The 14,045-nt window shown below is 35.7% G+C and overlaps 1 protein-coding gene across 1 annotated transcript in view; it reads right to left on the reverse strand.

Moving 5' to 3' along the window:
- Positions 1 to 2,740: 2,740 nt before the first annotated feature.
- LOC120085770 (Zinc finger C-x8-C-x5-C-x3-H type family protein) overlaps positions 2,741 to 14,045 on the reverse strand; it is a 12,701-nt gene continuing 1,396 nt past the window's right edge. Inside the window, exons 3-11 of the mRNA XM_090318203.1 lie at positions 7,375 to 12,338; positions 6,201 to 6,396; positions 5,945 to 6,092; positions 5,689 to 5,788; positions 4,853 to 4,943; positions 4,379 to 4,649; positions 4,234 to 4,276; positions 4,060 to 4,163; positions 2,741 to 3,582 (exon numbers count right to left, since the gene is read on the reverse strand). Coding sequence (XP_090174329.1) covers positions 3,157 to 3,582; positions 4,060 to 4,163; positions 4,234 to 4,276; positions 4,379 to 4,649; positions 4,853 to 4,943; positions 5,689 to 5,788; positions 5,945 to 6,092; positions 6,201 to 6,396; positions 7,375 to 12,338 — 6,343 coding nt within the window. The 3' untranslated portion in view covers positions 2,741 to 3,156. The remainder of the gene's footprint in view (positions 3,583 to 4,059; positions 4,164 to 4,233; positions 4,277 to 4,378; positions 4,650 to 4,852; positions 4,944 to 5,688; positions 5,789 to 5,944; positions 6,093 to 6,200; positions 6,397 to 7,374; positions 12,339 to 14,045) is intronic.

A 14,045-nucleotide genomic window follows, 5' to 3' on the forward strand; every position in this document is an offset into this window, starting at 1 on the left:
ATTGGAACATTGTTCAAAATGTCAACACCAGCCTCCGTTGCAAATCCCTAGAACGAGTGAACATAACACATCATAGACTGAACCATGTTCAATAGGGTTTCTATTTCTCCTTTATGATACACCATTCTACTGAGGTGTACCAGAGGCTAAGAGTTGGGATGTTAAACCATGTTCTATCATATAGTTATGAAAAAGTCCATATACTCTCCACCACGATCAGACCGTAATGTTTTTATCTTTTTTACCTAACAAGTTTTTAACCTCAGATTTATATTCTTTAGAACTTTTCAAGTGTTTCAGACTTATGTTGCATTAGGTATAGATACATGTATCTTGAATAATATCTAATGAAATATTCATACGCTCCTCTTGGTTTTACATTCAACGAACCACAAAGTCTGAGTGTATAAGTTCCAAGGCTTCTTTGACTCTATAATCTTTTCCAGTAAAAGGTCGTCTTGTCATCTTGCCTTCAACCATTATAGAGAAATGTGGATGAAAGAGTCCTAGTTTTAAAAAAAACAAAAATCAATAACTAAATAGTTACTAAATGGGGCCTAATAAAATAAAACTAATTTTTTAAAGATAACCTACATAATTAAAGGATCTATCAAAATAAGATAAACTAAATTTTAAAATTGAGAACCAACACATTTGCTAGATAAACACTCAAAATCCAAACACCCACGAAAAATAAGCAAAGATTCTGTTTTTTGAAAATTCAAATTTGGAAATCCAAATATAGTAAATTGGACATAAAAAATATAATTACACCGTATTAGTAAAATTGTATGAAATATAGTTATCTAAACAACTAGAGAGTAGTTATACCGTATCTCAAACATCAAGTGCATATCTATTGAGGGCAATTTAGGGATTATGAAAATTGAAATCCATATGGCAACCACCATGTTTGCCATCGGAAATGGTTTTATTTTGTAAAATTGGATCCGGTGGCATCAATTATAGCAAAATCCAGAGATTATTCTTCATCGATTCTTTTTTAAATATTAAGAAAAAATCTCAATAGCAAGAAGTATATGTTCTTTTTAATCGAATTTTGCAAATTAGGATTCGAGTTGTTGTGATCCTTTACCTTATGGATACTAAATGACACTTTGGACTTGTCATCCCAATCATAGAGAGATTTAGAGGAATCAACTGACCTTTGTAAACGAGCTAATTAGGGGATAGAGCGTAATGAAGGCTTGATGAGGCAAAACAAGGAGAGTGAATTTAAAATTAGAAGATTTAAGAGGAAGAAAAATAATTAATTTGATAATTTTTTTTTATTCTCAATAATTTTTGTCCCTTATTTTACAAAATCGCCAACTTTCAAGTAAGTAAATTATCTATTTTCTTCTTATGTTTACTAATTTTTCCTCTGGCCCTTCAACAATGTACTAAAATTATCGTGCAGTTAACCAATGGACATCACACAATTGTCAAATAATCTCAAATTTGTATATGGCATATAGTACTTATTTCAATTAAGGTGTAATACAATTTTAATAAACAGTTGCTAAAGAAAAGGTTAAGATCAAATTTGTTCGTTCGATTCCCAAATTATTGGTAAAATCTTTTAAATGAAAAAACAAAAAGATTTAGAGTGTGCAAATCTAATAATTCGAAAACTATAGTTTAGACAAAATATTTTTTTTTTTGAACATTCAAAAAATTTGGGTTTGTGTGATTTTAAATAAACCGGTAATTTTTTTAATGAATTTGTTACATATGCTCTTTGGGGTATTGTGTAATTTATTAATTGTTAATTAATAAAATAAAAAATCAAATTTTTATTTTCGTAACTTGAAAGCATCTTTGCTACTTCTCAAACTGAATCTTTAAAAAATGTTATTCCTGTCACCAGCTCTTTTATTTTTAAAATTTGTTTTTATTTTCCTTTTTCCTAACTTTCATATTATAGTTATCACATTCCTTAAAAAAATATTTATTTTTAATCGACTACCAAAACAAATTTTCAAAAACTAAGTTTTCACATTCTCTAAACCCTTAATTTTCAAAAACAAAAAAACAAAAACCACCATTTTGTTTTTTGTTTTTGTTTTTGAAAATTAAACCTATAAATACTACTTCCATCTCCAAATTTATTCCTTTATTATCTACTTTTCACCAATTGTTTAAAAAACCAAACAAAATTTTGAGAACTAAAAAAAATATCTTGCAAAAAGCTTTTTTTATTTTTTTGACATTTGGTTAAAAAATCAACTATTGTACTCAAGAAAAATGTAAATCGTTATAAAATATAGATGAAATAAACTTAATTTTCAAAAACGAAAAACAAAAAAAAAAACCAAATGATTACAAAAAAACCCAAATGATTAGCAAACAAGACCTTATATTTAAGATTTTAGAATGTTTTTCCCAAAACAGTAGTGCTGCAAGGTATACAAAACAAAGAAAAATTCATAGGTAGAAATATTGTTTTTCAAAAAATGACCAAACGGAAGCTTAAGTAAAGTACGTATTTATTGGCCTTTTTTTTCTTTTTCTTTTTCCTTCTTTTTCCTTTTTTAAATAAAAGAACTAAAACTGTTACAAATAAAAGCACAAGAACCACGATGCTGCACCATTTAAAGAGGTTTTCCTAAATCTTTCTAAACATTCTACACACTTAAAAGAGGTTTAAGAAAATAAGCAAAAACTCGATAACAAGAACTACCTCCTAACTTCTATAAGGAAAAGTTTTGGAAGATAAAAAATAAAAGAACATGGTAGCTTTTCATACAAAATCATTTCATTCCCGTCAAATTAAAGTGTCCATCTACAGCAATGGCAGAAACGGAGTTCATCCAGATTTCTGCAACTAGAAGAAGAAGAAAAAAACAAAAACAAAAACAAAAAAAAAAAACAAAAAACTAAAGACCTAAAAACTAACCTAGGCCAACAAGAGCATAGCTCAACTGGCATAGTGTTCATATTATCGACCTCAAGGTTTTGAGATTCGATTTTTCCACCCTACACTTTAATTGCAATACCTTTCAAAAAAAAAAAAAAAACTAATCTAAAACTACAACTGTGGTTCTGTTAGAGATTATTAGCAGCAGGTATACACTCTGTTAAACCGTAATGGTGAAAGATTGGATACAACCCTTGCTCACAGTAAGGAGCAAGCAACTCAACTCAGTTTGCCAACTATTGCACACTCAGATTCTCATTCATTACCCTAACCGGTTTGATTAACTCGTCAGGATCGTCTAACAGTAACTCGGAGAGGTAACCTTGATAAAAGGACGTAGTCTGGCTTGTTGAGTCGTGGCTTTCTACAATATCTTCATCACTACTGAGATCAAGGCTAATATAATCTGTCAGATCTCCTTCAAGAAAAGGGTCATTTGATTTAACAGGATGCTGTTTCTCAGTCACCACCATTCTAGACCCAGAAACATCCTGATTCATAGAACCGAAGTAGCGTCCTTGATCATTATTCTTCCCTTCTGATCGCTTCCTTTTCCTTCCTTTAGTTTGTCGTTCAGGATGGTGAAGTTTGCATGTCGATCTATCCGGACATGTTCCCGTTGCTTCGAACAAGGGGCACACATAACTGTGCTTCTTACGGCACTGAATAATTAGGTTCCAAGTTTCATTAGCGAGGGTAATCTCTTGAGTTGAAAACTCGATATTGTCTTTAAAAGTTAAAATAGTATCCAAAAGGAGCAAATTTGAAGTAGGATAAAAGCAGTGCTCTAAGAAGCAGTTCTACGAAACGGCTTTTGAACACATTTTTTTCAGAATCCACTACCAAACAGCATTCACTAGAAATAAATTGAGTGCTTGGTCAGGAAGGGTCTCCATCATCACAAGAAGCACTTGAAAAAATTGAAGATTTTCAGTACAGTGGAAGCCTAACGAAGAAAAGGTACCAATTCTGATAAGGTTTGACTAGGTTCTGAAAAGTCTTAAATTTCTTTTCAGGGAAAAAAGTGTTTGACCGGAAAATTTGCACCATATTTATTAGAGTTAAAGCTACATTAAATAAATGTGCAAGTCCTTCATGCCTAGTAAACTAGAAATTAAAGTTTGAAGAGTGGAGATTACCTCGTTGCCCAGAGCACAATAGCCCCTGAGAAAAGCCTCGCAAGTAGGAGCCTTTGAGTTCACATTTACATGTCTATAAGCACAATTTTTGCTGCTGCATAAACCTGTCAAGAAGTCAATCATAAACCTGCAGTGCTATATATATTTTTTGAAAAGATGAAGTTTGAAAAGTACCCTGTAAAAAGTATGAACAATCAGGCATCCTTTCTGGAATCACCTGCGGAGAGCAGAAAATTGAGATGAAAGGTTATCGACATTTAACAATAAACAAAACCAAGGCCTAAACAAGAAACATCCATCAATTCAATCAGTGCTGAACCTTATGAGTCAATTTGCAGCTTGCATTAGAACATAAACCGTTAAGAAATTTTGTGCAGACTGCAATCTTGGAAGTGTCATGAATATAAGGGCACTTGCCACCTTCTTTGTTACATTTACCAAATCTTGTGAAAAATTGACAGTACTTCCGCTTCTTAGCCAGACGATGTCTTGCAGTGTGCAAACTCCATCGAATTTTCTCACTTGCCAATATGCGTGCTCTTCTTTTTGGATTTCTGACCAATTGATTGCCATTTCCGATCTTAACATATCTACCAGTGTTTCAGAGTCGATCACAAGAATGTTAGTACAATTGTCTCGAAACTAGTATGTAAATGAAACTGAAGTACTAAAATTGGCACGTGTTTCTACAGAAAAAATAAAAAATTACATTGATACAAGTACACAGCTATACTGTTCATCTAATATCCATGCACATACTCAAATCATGCATTAGCTTAAATAAATCACATACTCATCATTGCCAATCATTAGTCTCCGTGGAATATAAAATTTCTTAGCGCTCTTTTTTGGTTGGAGAGCAGTAGAACCAGATGCTTGGTCATCTGTAGGACATGAAAAATGAAGAATAACAATGAAATTAGAGGATGTCTATACCTCTTAAACCTGTGAGTGCAAATAATATACTCAATAGCAAGAGATTTGTTTTAAGAATATAAAGTTAGGTTCAAACATATTTTAGATCCTGTATTGGACTTCATAAATGTTTTGATCTCTAGTACATTTTTTTTTCCCAATAGTTATTTAGCTCTTGTGAAAAATGTAAGGATTACATACTAGTATGTTAAAAATTTCAATGAAAAGCACATTGAAAAGCAACCAACAAAAAAAAAACCAGATGGACCTCTTAACGTCCAATGACAAAATTTAAAAAAAAAAAAAAAAAAAATTCATCACTACAATATAAAATATACAAGGGAAAAATGTTACAAGAATTAAAATGAAGAAACTAAACTGCGCTTCCAACAATTTTTTAACAACAGAAGCAAAAAAACAGAAACCTGCAGGAGCCGAAAGAATCCAGGAAAGACGACAAGGAACATCCACCACTAAAGCAAGTATCAACTAGCTGAGAGGTGTGTCATGAATAAAATGTGAAAGATAACCCCTCCTACCCTTTCTTGTAGAAAAAAAAATGACTTGCCAGACAGTTAAGGAAGTGTCACCATTATTTACTACAGATATCCAAACCCACATCACTTCATTAAAGGAAACACTGCAGATCATTTGGCCATGCCAGCAAAATTAAAACCCAATCCCACAGAAATTGACAATAACCAACAGACTTACAAGAAAATTGGTTTCCACCCAGAGTGTCAGTGGAAGCAGATGCATCCCAATTACGTTCTCTTTTCTTCCTTTCTGCATCAGCAACTGCCCTTGTAGCTTCCTATGTTAAAGAAGAATAAAAAGAAACTATTTTCTAAAAATATGTTATAAACGGTCAAAGTTCATTCTTCCCTCCACAAGTGCCCAAGAAAAAGGATAAATAGTGGAAGACAAAATTGCAGCCTACAAATATATAATTATCCAACTTCCAACAAACCTCGTTAGCTTTCTTTGAGTGCTTTTCAATGGATTTTGACCACTTTAAACTAGACCTGCCAACACTTAGTACCTTGGATTTTCGAAGTGAAAATCCATGTTTTGATCTTTTATAAACTGTGTTCCTATTCCTCAACAGCAACAATTTTCTGGTGAAAGAAAAAAAAAAAAGTGGAATTATTACTTGTTGAACCTAACAGCCACCTTAGAATGAAAGAAGTGCAAATAAGATTGGAAATAGTTCGTGCACAACATGCCTGACTATAGAGGAAGAACTGTTTCTCTGAGTAGAAGCATTAAGCTTGAAAGTCTTCCAATATGTTCTTTTCCAAGGAAAAAGACGAGGAGCCATCTTATGGTTCTGCAAATTACAAGCACCATTTCCTGCAGCAACTGAACTGCGAAGTGTCCATACCAAAGAGGACTTCAAAGGCCCATGTGTTTTCACTACAGCTGTAAAGAAAATCCATATTCAGTTTTACTATTGACTATATTTCATCCTAAAGGAATGACATTAAGAATGTCAGGACGAGTAGACCCACACCCACCCCCAATGCATGGAAGAAATTAAATACAAACAAATACGATGACTATCAGGGATACAAAGCATACTTGGGAAGAAGCACCAAACAAAGACAAATCAGTTGGATGACTTGTAACAACAAAAGCCAGCAATAACTTAGTAAAGCTCCTCTTAAATGAAAGGTAATAATTTAAAAAATCTCTTATCAATATCATTATTTGTTTTTTTTTTTTAATTTTATTATGGAGATGACCTCAGAGGACAGACAAAACAATAATTTGAAACGTAAAACATGAAAAAGATCCAGATCTCGTACATTTTAAGACTACGATGCACGAGCTATAAATCCATAAAACTCTTCATCATGATTATTTCTTTTCTAAAACCATAACACCTAGACATGAATCAACAGTTCATTTTCTAACCAATAAAAGCACGTTCCAAGATAAAGAAACGCCATAAATATGTTCTGTTTTTTTAACCAAAAAAATAGAAGTCTTACAACTACGTTCAAAGAAAAAATTCCCAATGAGTGGAAATGGAAAAAGAGAAACTTACAAACCTTCTATCAAAGGACATTTAAATTTGACGGAATCCAGTAGCTAAAGCCATTACCAATTAAATATAGAAGTAATCGCATGAATAGGATGAATGGTGTAGGGAATAAGAGATTTACACAGCACTGGAAGCACTAGAAAATGTGCCCTTATGCAGAGGCAGACAAGGGATAAAAAGATAAAAGAATCCTGTAAAACTGCCGCCTCTACGATGCATATTCATTATTTTCATTCATTATACAACAATATAGTGAAATATAAAAATTTAAGATCTAAATGAAATTGTTCATAATATACTGTTTCAGTGGAAACATTTACAAGGCCAATAAAGCTCTTATTTAGCTACTATACCTTTAAATTGTTGCCTCTTATTGAAACTTCTAGCATCTCCATCTCCATAAGAGCTTTTGGCTCCGGGGTTTGAAATATCTTCAGTGGGCAGTGAAGTCTGTTTCATCTGACATTCTGGTGAGGCCCTGATTAGCTGATTCTTTTTCCTCTTGTAATAGCCATCAGAGGCCAAGGAACAAGTCGTCTCCATGTTCTTAGTTGATAAATCACAGGGATTCGAAGTTGCAACCAACTGATTTGACTTGCGCTTTACATACACCATCTTTTTTACAACTAAAGAGACAGAATTCTTGTTCCTTGTTTCAGTCAGATTTTCTTTTTCATCAGCAGTACCAACCTGAGTTTTAGGAGCTAACAAAATGAGTGAATCCCCAACCAACCTTGACAGATCACTAACATGCTTAGACTTCATGAGAGATGATTCAGTTTCATGGCAAGGAGATGGGTCACAATCTCCCATAGGAATGGAATAATTAGGCGACCCAGGCCCACTAGATAGTTGAGGAGGATAGGGCTTATCAACATTAGCATCAGTTCCCCTTGCTTTAGAATGGAAAGGAGGATTAGTGACCTCAACCTTACTATTAGATTTTATGCTAGGCCAGCAATCATGCTGATCTAATGAGCTTGAACTCAAATCATGAGACCCCAAAACTCGAGCAGCAACTGGAGAAGGCTTTCGAACTAGGCTGTTACCTTTACGAATGTATGAAGTACTCTGAAGCATTCCATCTCCTCCAAGTAACTTTGCTTGGGGAGGAATAAAGCTCAAACAAACCTTATTTCCAGGAGCCGGAGCCGGAGACGGAGAATTTACATTTCGATGCCAACTTCGGGGTTTTTTACTATAGGTTGCAGATGTTAACTTCTTTGAAGCAGTGTATGTGGAAAAAGATTTACCAGGAAAAGCCTGAGATTTGTAATAACCCATTTTCTGTTCATTTTTGCATGAGTTGGCAAAATTATTGTCAGCTTGAAGTCCATTTTTTAATTCTTCCAATACCCGTGGTAATACTTTGCCGGTGGACAAATTATTTACAGCATTGGTGCAACCTAATTTCTGATGAACAGCCAAAGGCTGTGGAAACGGAGTGTCAGTAGATGCCTTTAATTCATTTTCATCATTAGATTTCTTCTTCACTTTTTTGTCATCTGCACAATCCATGTTTAAGTCAGTATGGCTGAATGATGCCTCACGATTTAATTTATGCATTTCTGGAACATTATAAGCTTCTGAAGAACCCAAATCCCCTCGTTTATCAAACACACTCCCCATAATTTCACTATCAGACTTGGCAGTGGGGAATCCCTTCCCATCAGCAAATCTTTCAATATGATGCAAATTATCCTGGCCAACATTACTAGATGCTTTAACTGATTCTGGATTTGAACAATTTAAAGTTTGCGAGGATGGAACTTCAGGACTGTCCCTCTGTTCAGTCTTATTATTACAACTTATTGATTGCCCTTCTGCAGCATGACCGTTTAGTTCTTTTCTTCTGCCAGTGACTACGTCCATATCATCTCTTTGATTTGTGGCCTTTATGGGAGCATCACTCTCTTCTTGCTCATTTCCCAATGATGCTGAGAGAGAAAGCGACTGACAAACAGTCGACTCCTCCTGGATTGAACAAGAGTTTTTCTCAGGCTGCTCATATTTCAAGAGACACTCTAAGGGGTCTCTGTCAATATTGACCTCTATGGCAATTTCTTTTGTTGGTATATCATCGAGCATCATGCTGATCCCATTTAAACAATCTGTAGAAACAGGATTAGCTGTGAAAAGAGCATCCCTAGTGGATGCTGCAGCCTCCTTTCCTTCCATTGATTCACCATTAGAATTTAGCTGATCACTTAAACTAGAAATGAATGTAAATGCAGCCCCATCATTAGCTTCAGCACTGGGGCAAGGCAAAACAGGACTAGCAATGCATATTTTTTGCTTCTCTCGAGACTTCAACAATGTCTCATTTCCTCTATCATCAACGTCAAAACCCATCAACAATTTATTTTTTGACGACTTACCTAATGAAGTGTAATCATGCATTGCACTCTCTCCAGTGGTGGTAGAATTTTCCCCCATTACTATGCTTTCAAGACCTGAAACATCCTGCTCTGAAGGGCAATGACCATCAGAATTGAAACTTACACATAAATTCTCAGATTTAGTTTCTTGATTGATGTCAACAGGACCTGCAAAATCTGGTTTGCTCACCTTAGACAACAATTTCTCACCTTGTTCACTTAGTATTAAATCCTCGGCTTTGGTAGATCTCTCTATTAAACTAAGACCTAGTGAAACAGAACTACTACCCGAAGATTCCTGTACTCTCGTAATACCAATCCTCTCACAGTTAAGAACCTCATCCACTAGTATATTAGTACAATGACGACAGTCATCTGAATTCTGATTAGTATGATGGTCACCACTGCTATCTTTTTCCAAATTTATGGAATCAATCTGCATCTCAGATGCTTCGGGATTTACACTCACCAAAGAATTTCTAATTGTAACTTTTGCTGCAGGTACTCCTACAACATCAGTCTCAGGAGGACCAGCCACCTTATTTGCACAAAGCTGCTTGCAAATTCCATCAACAAAACAAGTTTCAGAAAGTGGAGTATTATCTTGAAATTGAGTTACTCCATTGTTAAAATCCATGGGAGAACCTATGCTAACAGCCAAATTCTTTCCATTAACAAGATCATCATGTAGATGACTCAATAATCCAGACTGACTGCCTGCCAGAAAAAACATGGTACCTTTAGACTCTTTACCTAATACATTCTCAACTGACGACATTTCAATCCCTTTAGTAATTTCAAAATCAAACTCATTATGTCCATTTCGTAATTTAAGATCCCTATTAGAATTTAAAAGGGGTGGAATGGCCGTAGAAGAACCATTTGTCTCAAGATGATCACTAGTTCCACTTCCCTGTTTTATCAGGGAATTTAATGGAAAATCTAACCTATTTTTATTAGTCTTATCTGCAGGTACAGATTCCATGCCCATAACAGTGTTGGCTTGACATTCTTTTGATGCTACAGGGAGGACAGATTGGTCTGCTTTTCTATTATCTAGTGATCCTGACATATCATGCTGAGAAGCTCTTAATACAAAACCATGGTCTAAGTTCTTTCCAGATGTAGAAATCTTGTTTTCTGAAACTTCTAAACCCTGATCAGACTCGGTGACAACTGGGGGAATATTTGTCAAACTACCTACTTTCACATGTGGGTTACCATCACCTTTTCTAGTCTGTAAACACAACTGGGGACTTACTACCTTCTTCGCTACTTTCCTCACAACCTTTTTCTTCTTCATGTTCCTCACTGTAGCTGCTTTTCCTGAAACATTCCTCCCTTCTACATCTGACACCTTTCCTTGTGAAGGCCTTTCAACGTTAGTTTTTCTAAGCGAATAATTGCCTTTAACTGAAGAATCCTTTAAATTATTAGATTCATCACCAGCCAATGGACCTATAGCCTTCTCTTCTGAATCCTTCAGCTTGATTTTAAAGTCTTGGGGACAAGTGGCAAGATTCGTAACATCATTTGTACCTAAATCATCCTTGTTCTGTCCAGTTAAATGTGAGTCAGTAGAGTCATGGTGAGGAACCAAGACATTTGTAGTTTTCTCGTTTACAGGCATTGTATCCATATCTGAAATAGGAGCAGACTGTGTTGGTGCCACAATTGCCTTGGCCACCAACGAATTGGATTTAAAAGAAACATCAAGCTCCATGGGACTTCCCTCTCTCTTCTTCCCTGAATCCATTCTGTAGCATAGAGATCCAACCTGATTTTTTCCTCTGAGGAAACTGTTCTTCTCATCAAAATAATCAGAATCACGTACTTGCTCACTCTCTCTGTTACTGTGACAAGGATTTGCCATTTGAATTCTAAGAAAAGCACTCTTTTTCTGTACTTGCTTCCGTGGAGTGGACGTGTACTCATTATAACCTTCTATACTAACCTCATTGTCATTGTAATATTTTCCTAATTCTGCATTAGAATGGCCATGCTTTCCAGATATAAATCGAAAATCACTACGGTCACCATGTCCTCTATCATTACTTCCATCTGAGTACGAATTGTGCATGTTCCTAAAGGTCTGTTTGCTATGAACCCATCTCTGATTTTTCCCCACTACATTACCACTCCTACGACTCCTAAAAGATTCCCTTTCATAATTCGAGCCAGACCTGTGTTTATCAAAGCTTCCTGAAGTAAATTTGTTACCTCTAGACAATGGACTCTGCGAGGCTCCAGATTCCATACAGGAAACGTTGGAATCTTCTTTAAGCTGATCGTGGAGATAATAATTCTCCTCACCGCGTGCTCGTAGCACCTCTTCTCTTGGATTTGTCTGAAAACTATCATTGTAATCCGCACCCCGCCTAGAACTATTACCTGAACTATACCTAAACATATCAGGGGGCGGATATGGCATCCCAGATCTGTGATCAATTTCTCGGTGCCTCGTTCCATGGTCAAGATCAATAGGAGAACGCGGTAATGGTGGTCGATTATCCACCGCGACTCTGGATGGATCCGAAACATCAAATCGACTGTCATGATACGAATGGTTGAGGTCAACAAAATCACGATCAAATCCTCCGTCGAAAGCGATTCGACTAGAAAGCGGAGGGGAACGCTGAAATTCACGACGACGGGGCGGAGATCGAAATTGGTCGTCGTGAATTGACGAAGAAACAACAAATTGGGGTTGAGAGGGATTATAACCAAGCGGAGGCGCGGGTGATGGGGGTGGATGAATGGGAAGATGACGGTACGAAGACGGCGGCGGTGGCGGCGGTGGCGGGAGAGGGAAATCTAGGGGTTGATCGGGATGATTATGAAGGTGGTGGTGGTGGTGATTGGGAGGGAAGTGGAAATTGGGATCGTCGGGGAAAAAAGGATGAGGAAGAGGGGGGGCGGAGGAAGACGGAGAGATGTACCTGGATTGATCCCGTTGATGGTAAAGAAATTGAGGTAGATCCATGGCGGAGATCAGATCTGGTTGAGCGGCCACTGTTTATGGTCGTTCTTGATTGGATTTGGTTTTGGATTTGGATTTCATGGCGCTACGGCGTAATTACGACGATTTGTTCATTGTTGTATACAGATTTGAGCGATCACCGATCCAATCGTGTGGAGGAAAAGGGCACACGGAAAAATTAAAAGGATATTGTCTTTTTAGATACTATTTAGAATGTTTTTAAACTATTTGTAAAAATATTGTTTTTTTTAAGTAGGTCGAATTTTGAAAGCTCGACCTTCTCCTTTTATATTTTTTGTACGTCAAACTTTAAACTCTCGACCTTGCCCTAACATTATTATTGAGTCGGTTTAATTATCATTCCGGAGATCTTCATCATAATTATTTGAGGTGGAGAGAACGAAAGATCTTCCTTATTTCGGAGACCTTCCTCATAACACTCATAATTATTTGATGTGTTAAAAATAATTTTGTATTGGGAGAGAACGAAAGAGGGAAGAGTAAGAGAGAGAGCGAGATATTGAAAGAGAGCGAGAGCGGAGAGAGCGAGATATTGAGAGAGCGAAATCTGAGAGAGCGAGATATTGAGAGAGAGCGAGAACAGAGAGAGCTTGAGAGAGCGAGAGTTTCTAGTTTTTTTTCTTTTTAACTTGGGAGTTTCCAGCTTGATATGTTATTCTTTCTAACCCATTTGGAAACACACTCATTTGGATAAATCTTTTAGAATTTAACTGCTATTACTCGTAGATTGGGCCATTTCATCTTTTTGGTTCATCATATTCTTATGCCTTTTTATTATTGCTTGATATCATAAAGATTTTATTATTATTTATAATTTTTTAAAAAAAAACTCCATCAAAATCTTGACTCACTACTGTGATATTTCTGTTCTTTATATCAATAATACATTCTTATTATAGATTTTCATGTGAAGGTTTTGAGTGTTGATTTGATTTATTATGTCCCCAAATTATTATCTAAAATATGTAAATTTGAATATTGAAGTTTTTTTTACCTAACTTTTTAGATTTAGACTATCTGATATTACTATTTATGTCAGTGACATTTAAAAGTTTCTATATCAAAATAATTACTATTCATAATATATAAAAAGAATAAATTAAAAAAATAATATATCATAAAAATAAAAAATTAAAATCAAATATCTCATTTATATAAAAATAATTACAAAAATCAATGTGTCCCACGAGGCGACGTCGTCGATTTCGAGCTGGTTGTCGTCGTCGACTTTGAACTTGAGGTTGCTCGGGTTCTTCTTGATGTTGCTCTGGTACCTCTGCAAGCGCTTTATAATATAAATATTCATTATGCTCTCCACGACCCCAACCATGCCCATGCACGTATGAAAACGAAGGACCAGCCTCTGAGTCATAATGTCCTGAACCAAATGTTGGCATCATCAGACTAGCATAATCAGTTTGACTCTGTATCTGCATCATAGGGGGCAACTCTTCCACATTATGTGCAACCTCATCAAACTCATCCTCTTCCCGAATAGGTCCTCTATGTCTATGAGCTGGTGGAGGAACAATAGGTATATTGTACATATAATGAATTTCCTCCATATAGCTTTGGTTGTCACTACATATAGCAAGAACCTGGTTCAGATCATTCTCAACCACACGGAGTCTACGGTTGTTCGATC

This window comes from Benincasa hispida, chromosome 9 (assembly GCF_027475165.1).
Source record: "Benincasa hispida cultivar pf3 chromosome 9, pf3_genome.v1.1, whole genome shotgun sequence".
Lineage (NCBI taxonomy): Eukaryota > Viridiplantae > Streptophyta > Magnoliopsida > Cucurbitales > Cucurbitaceae > Benincasa > Benincasa hispida.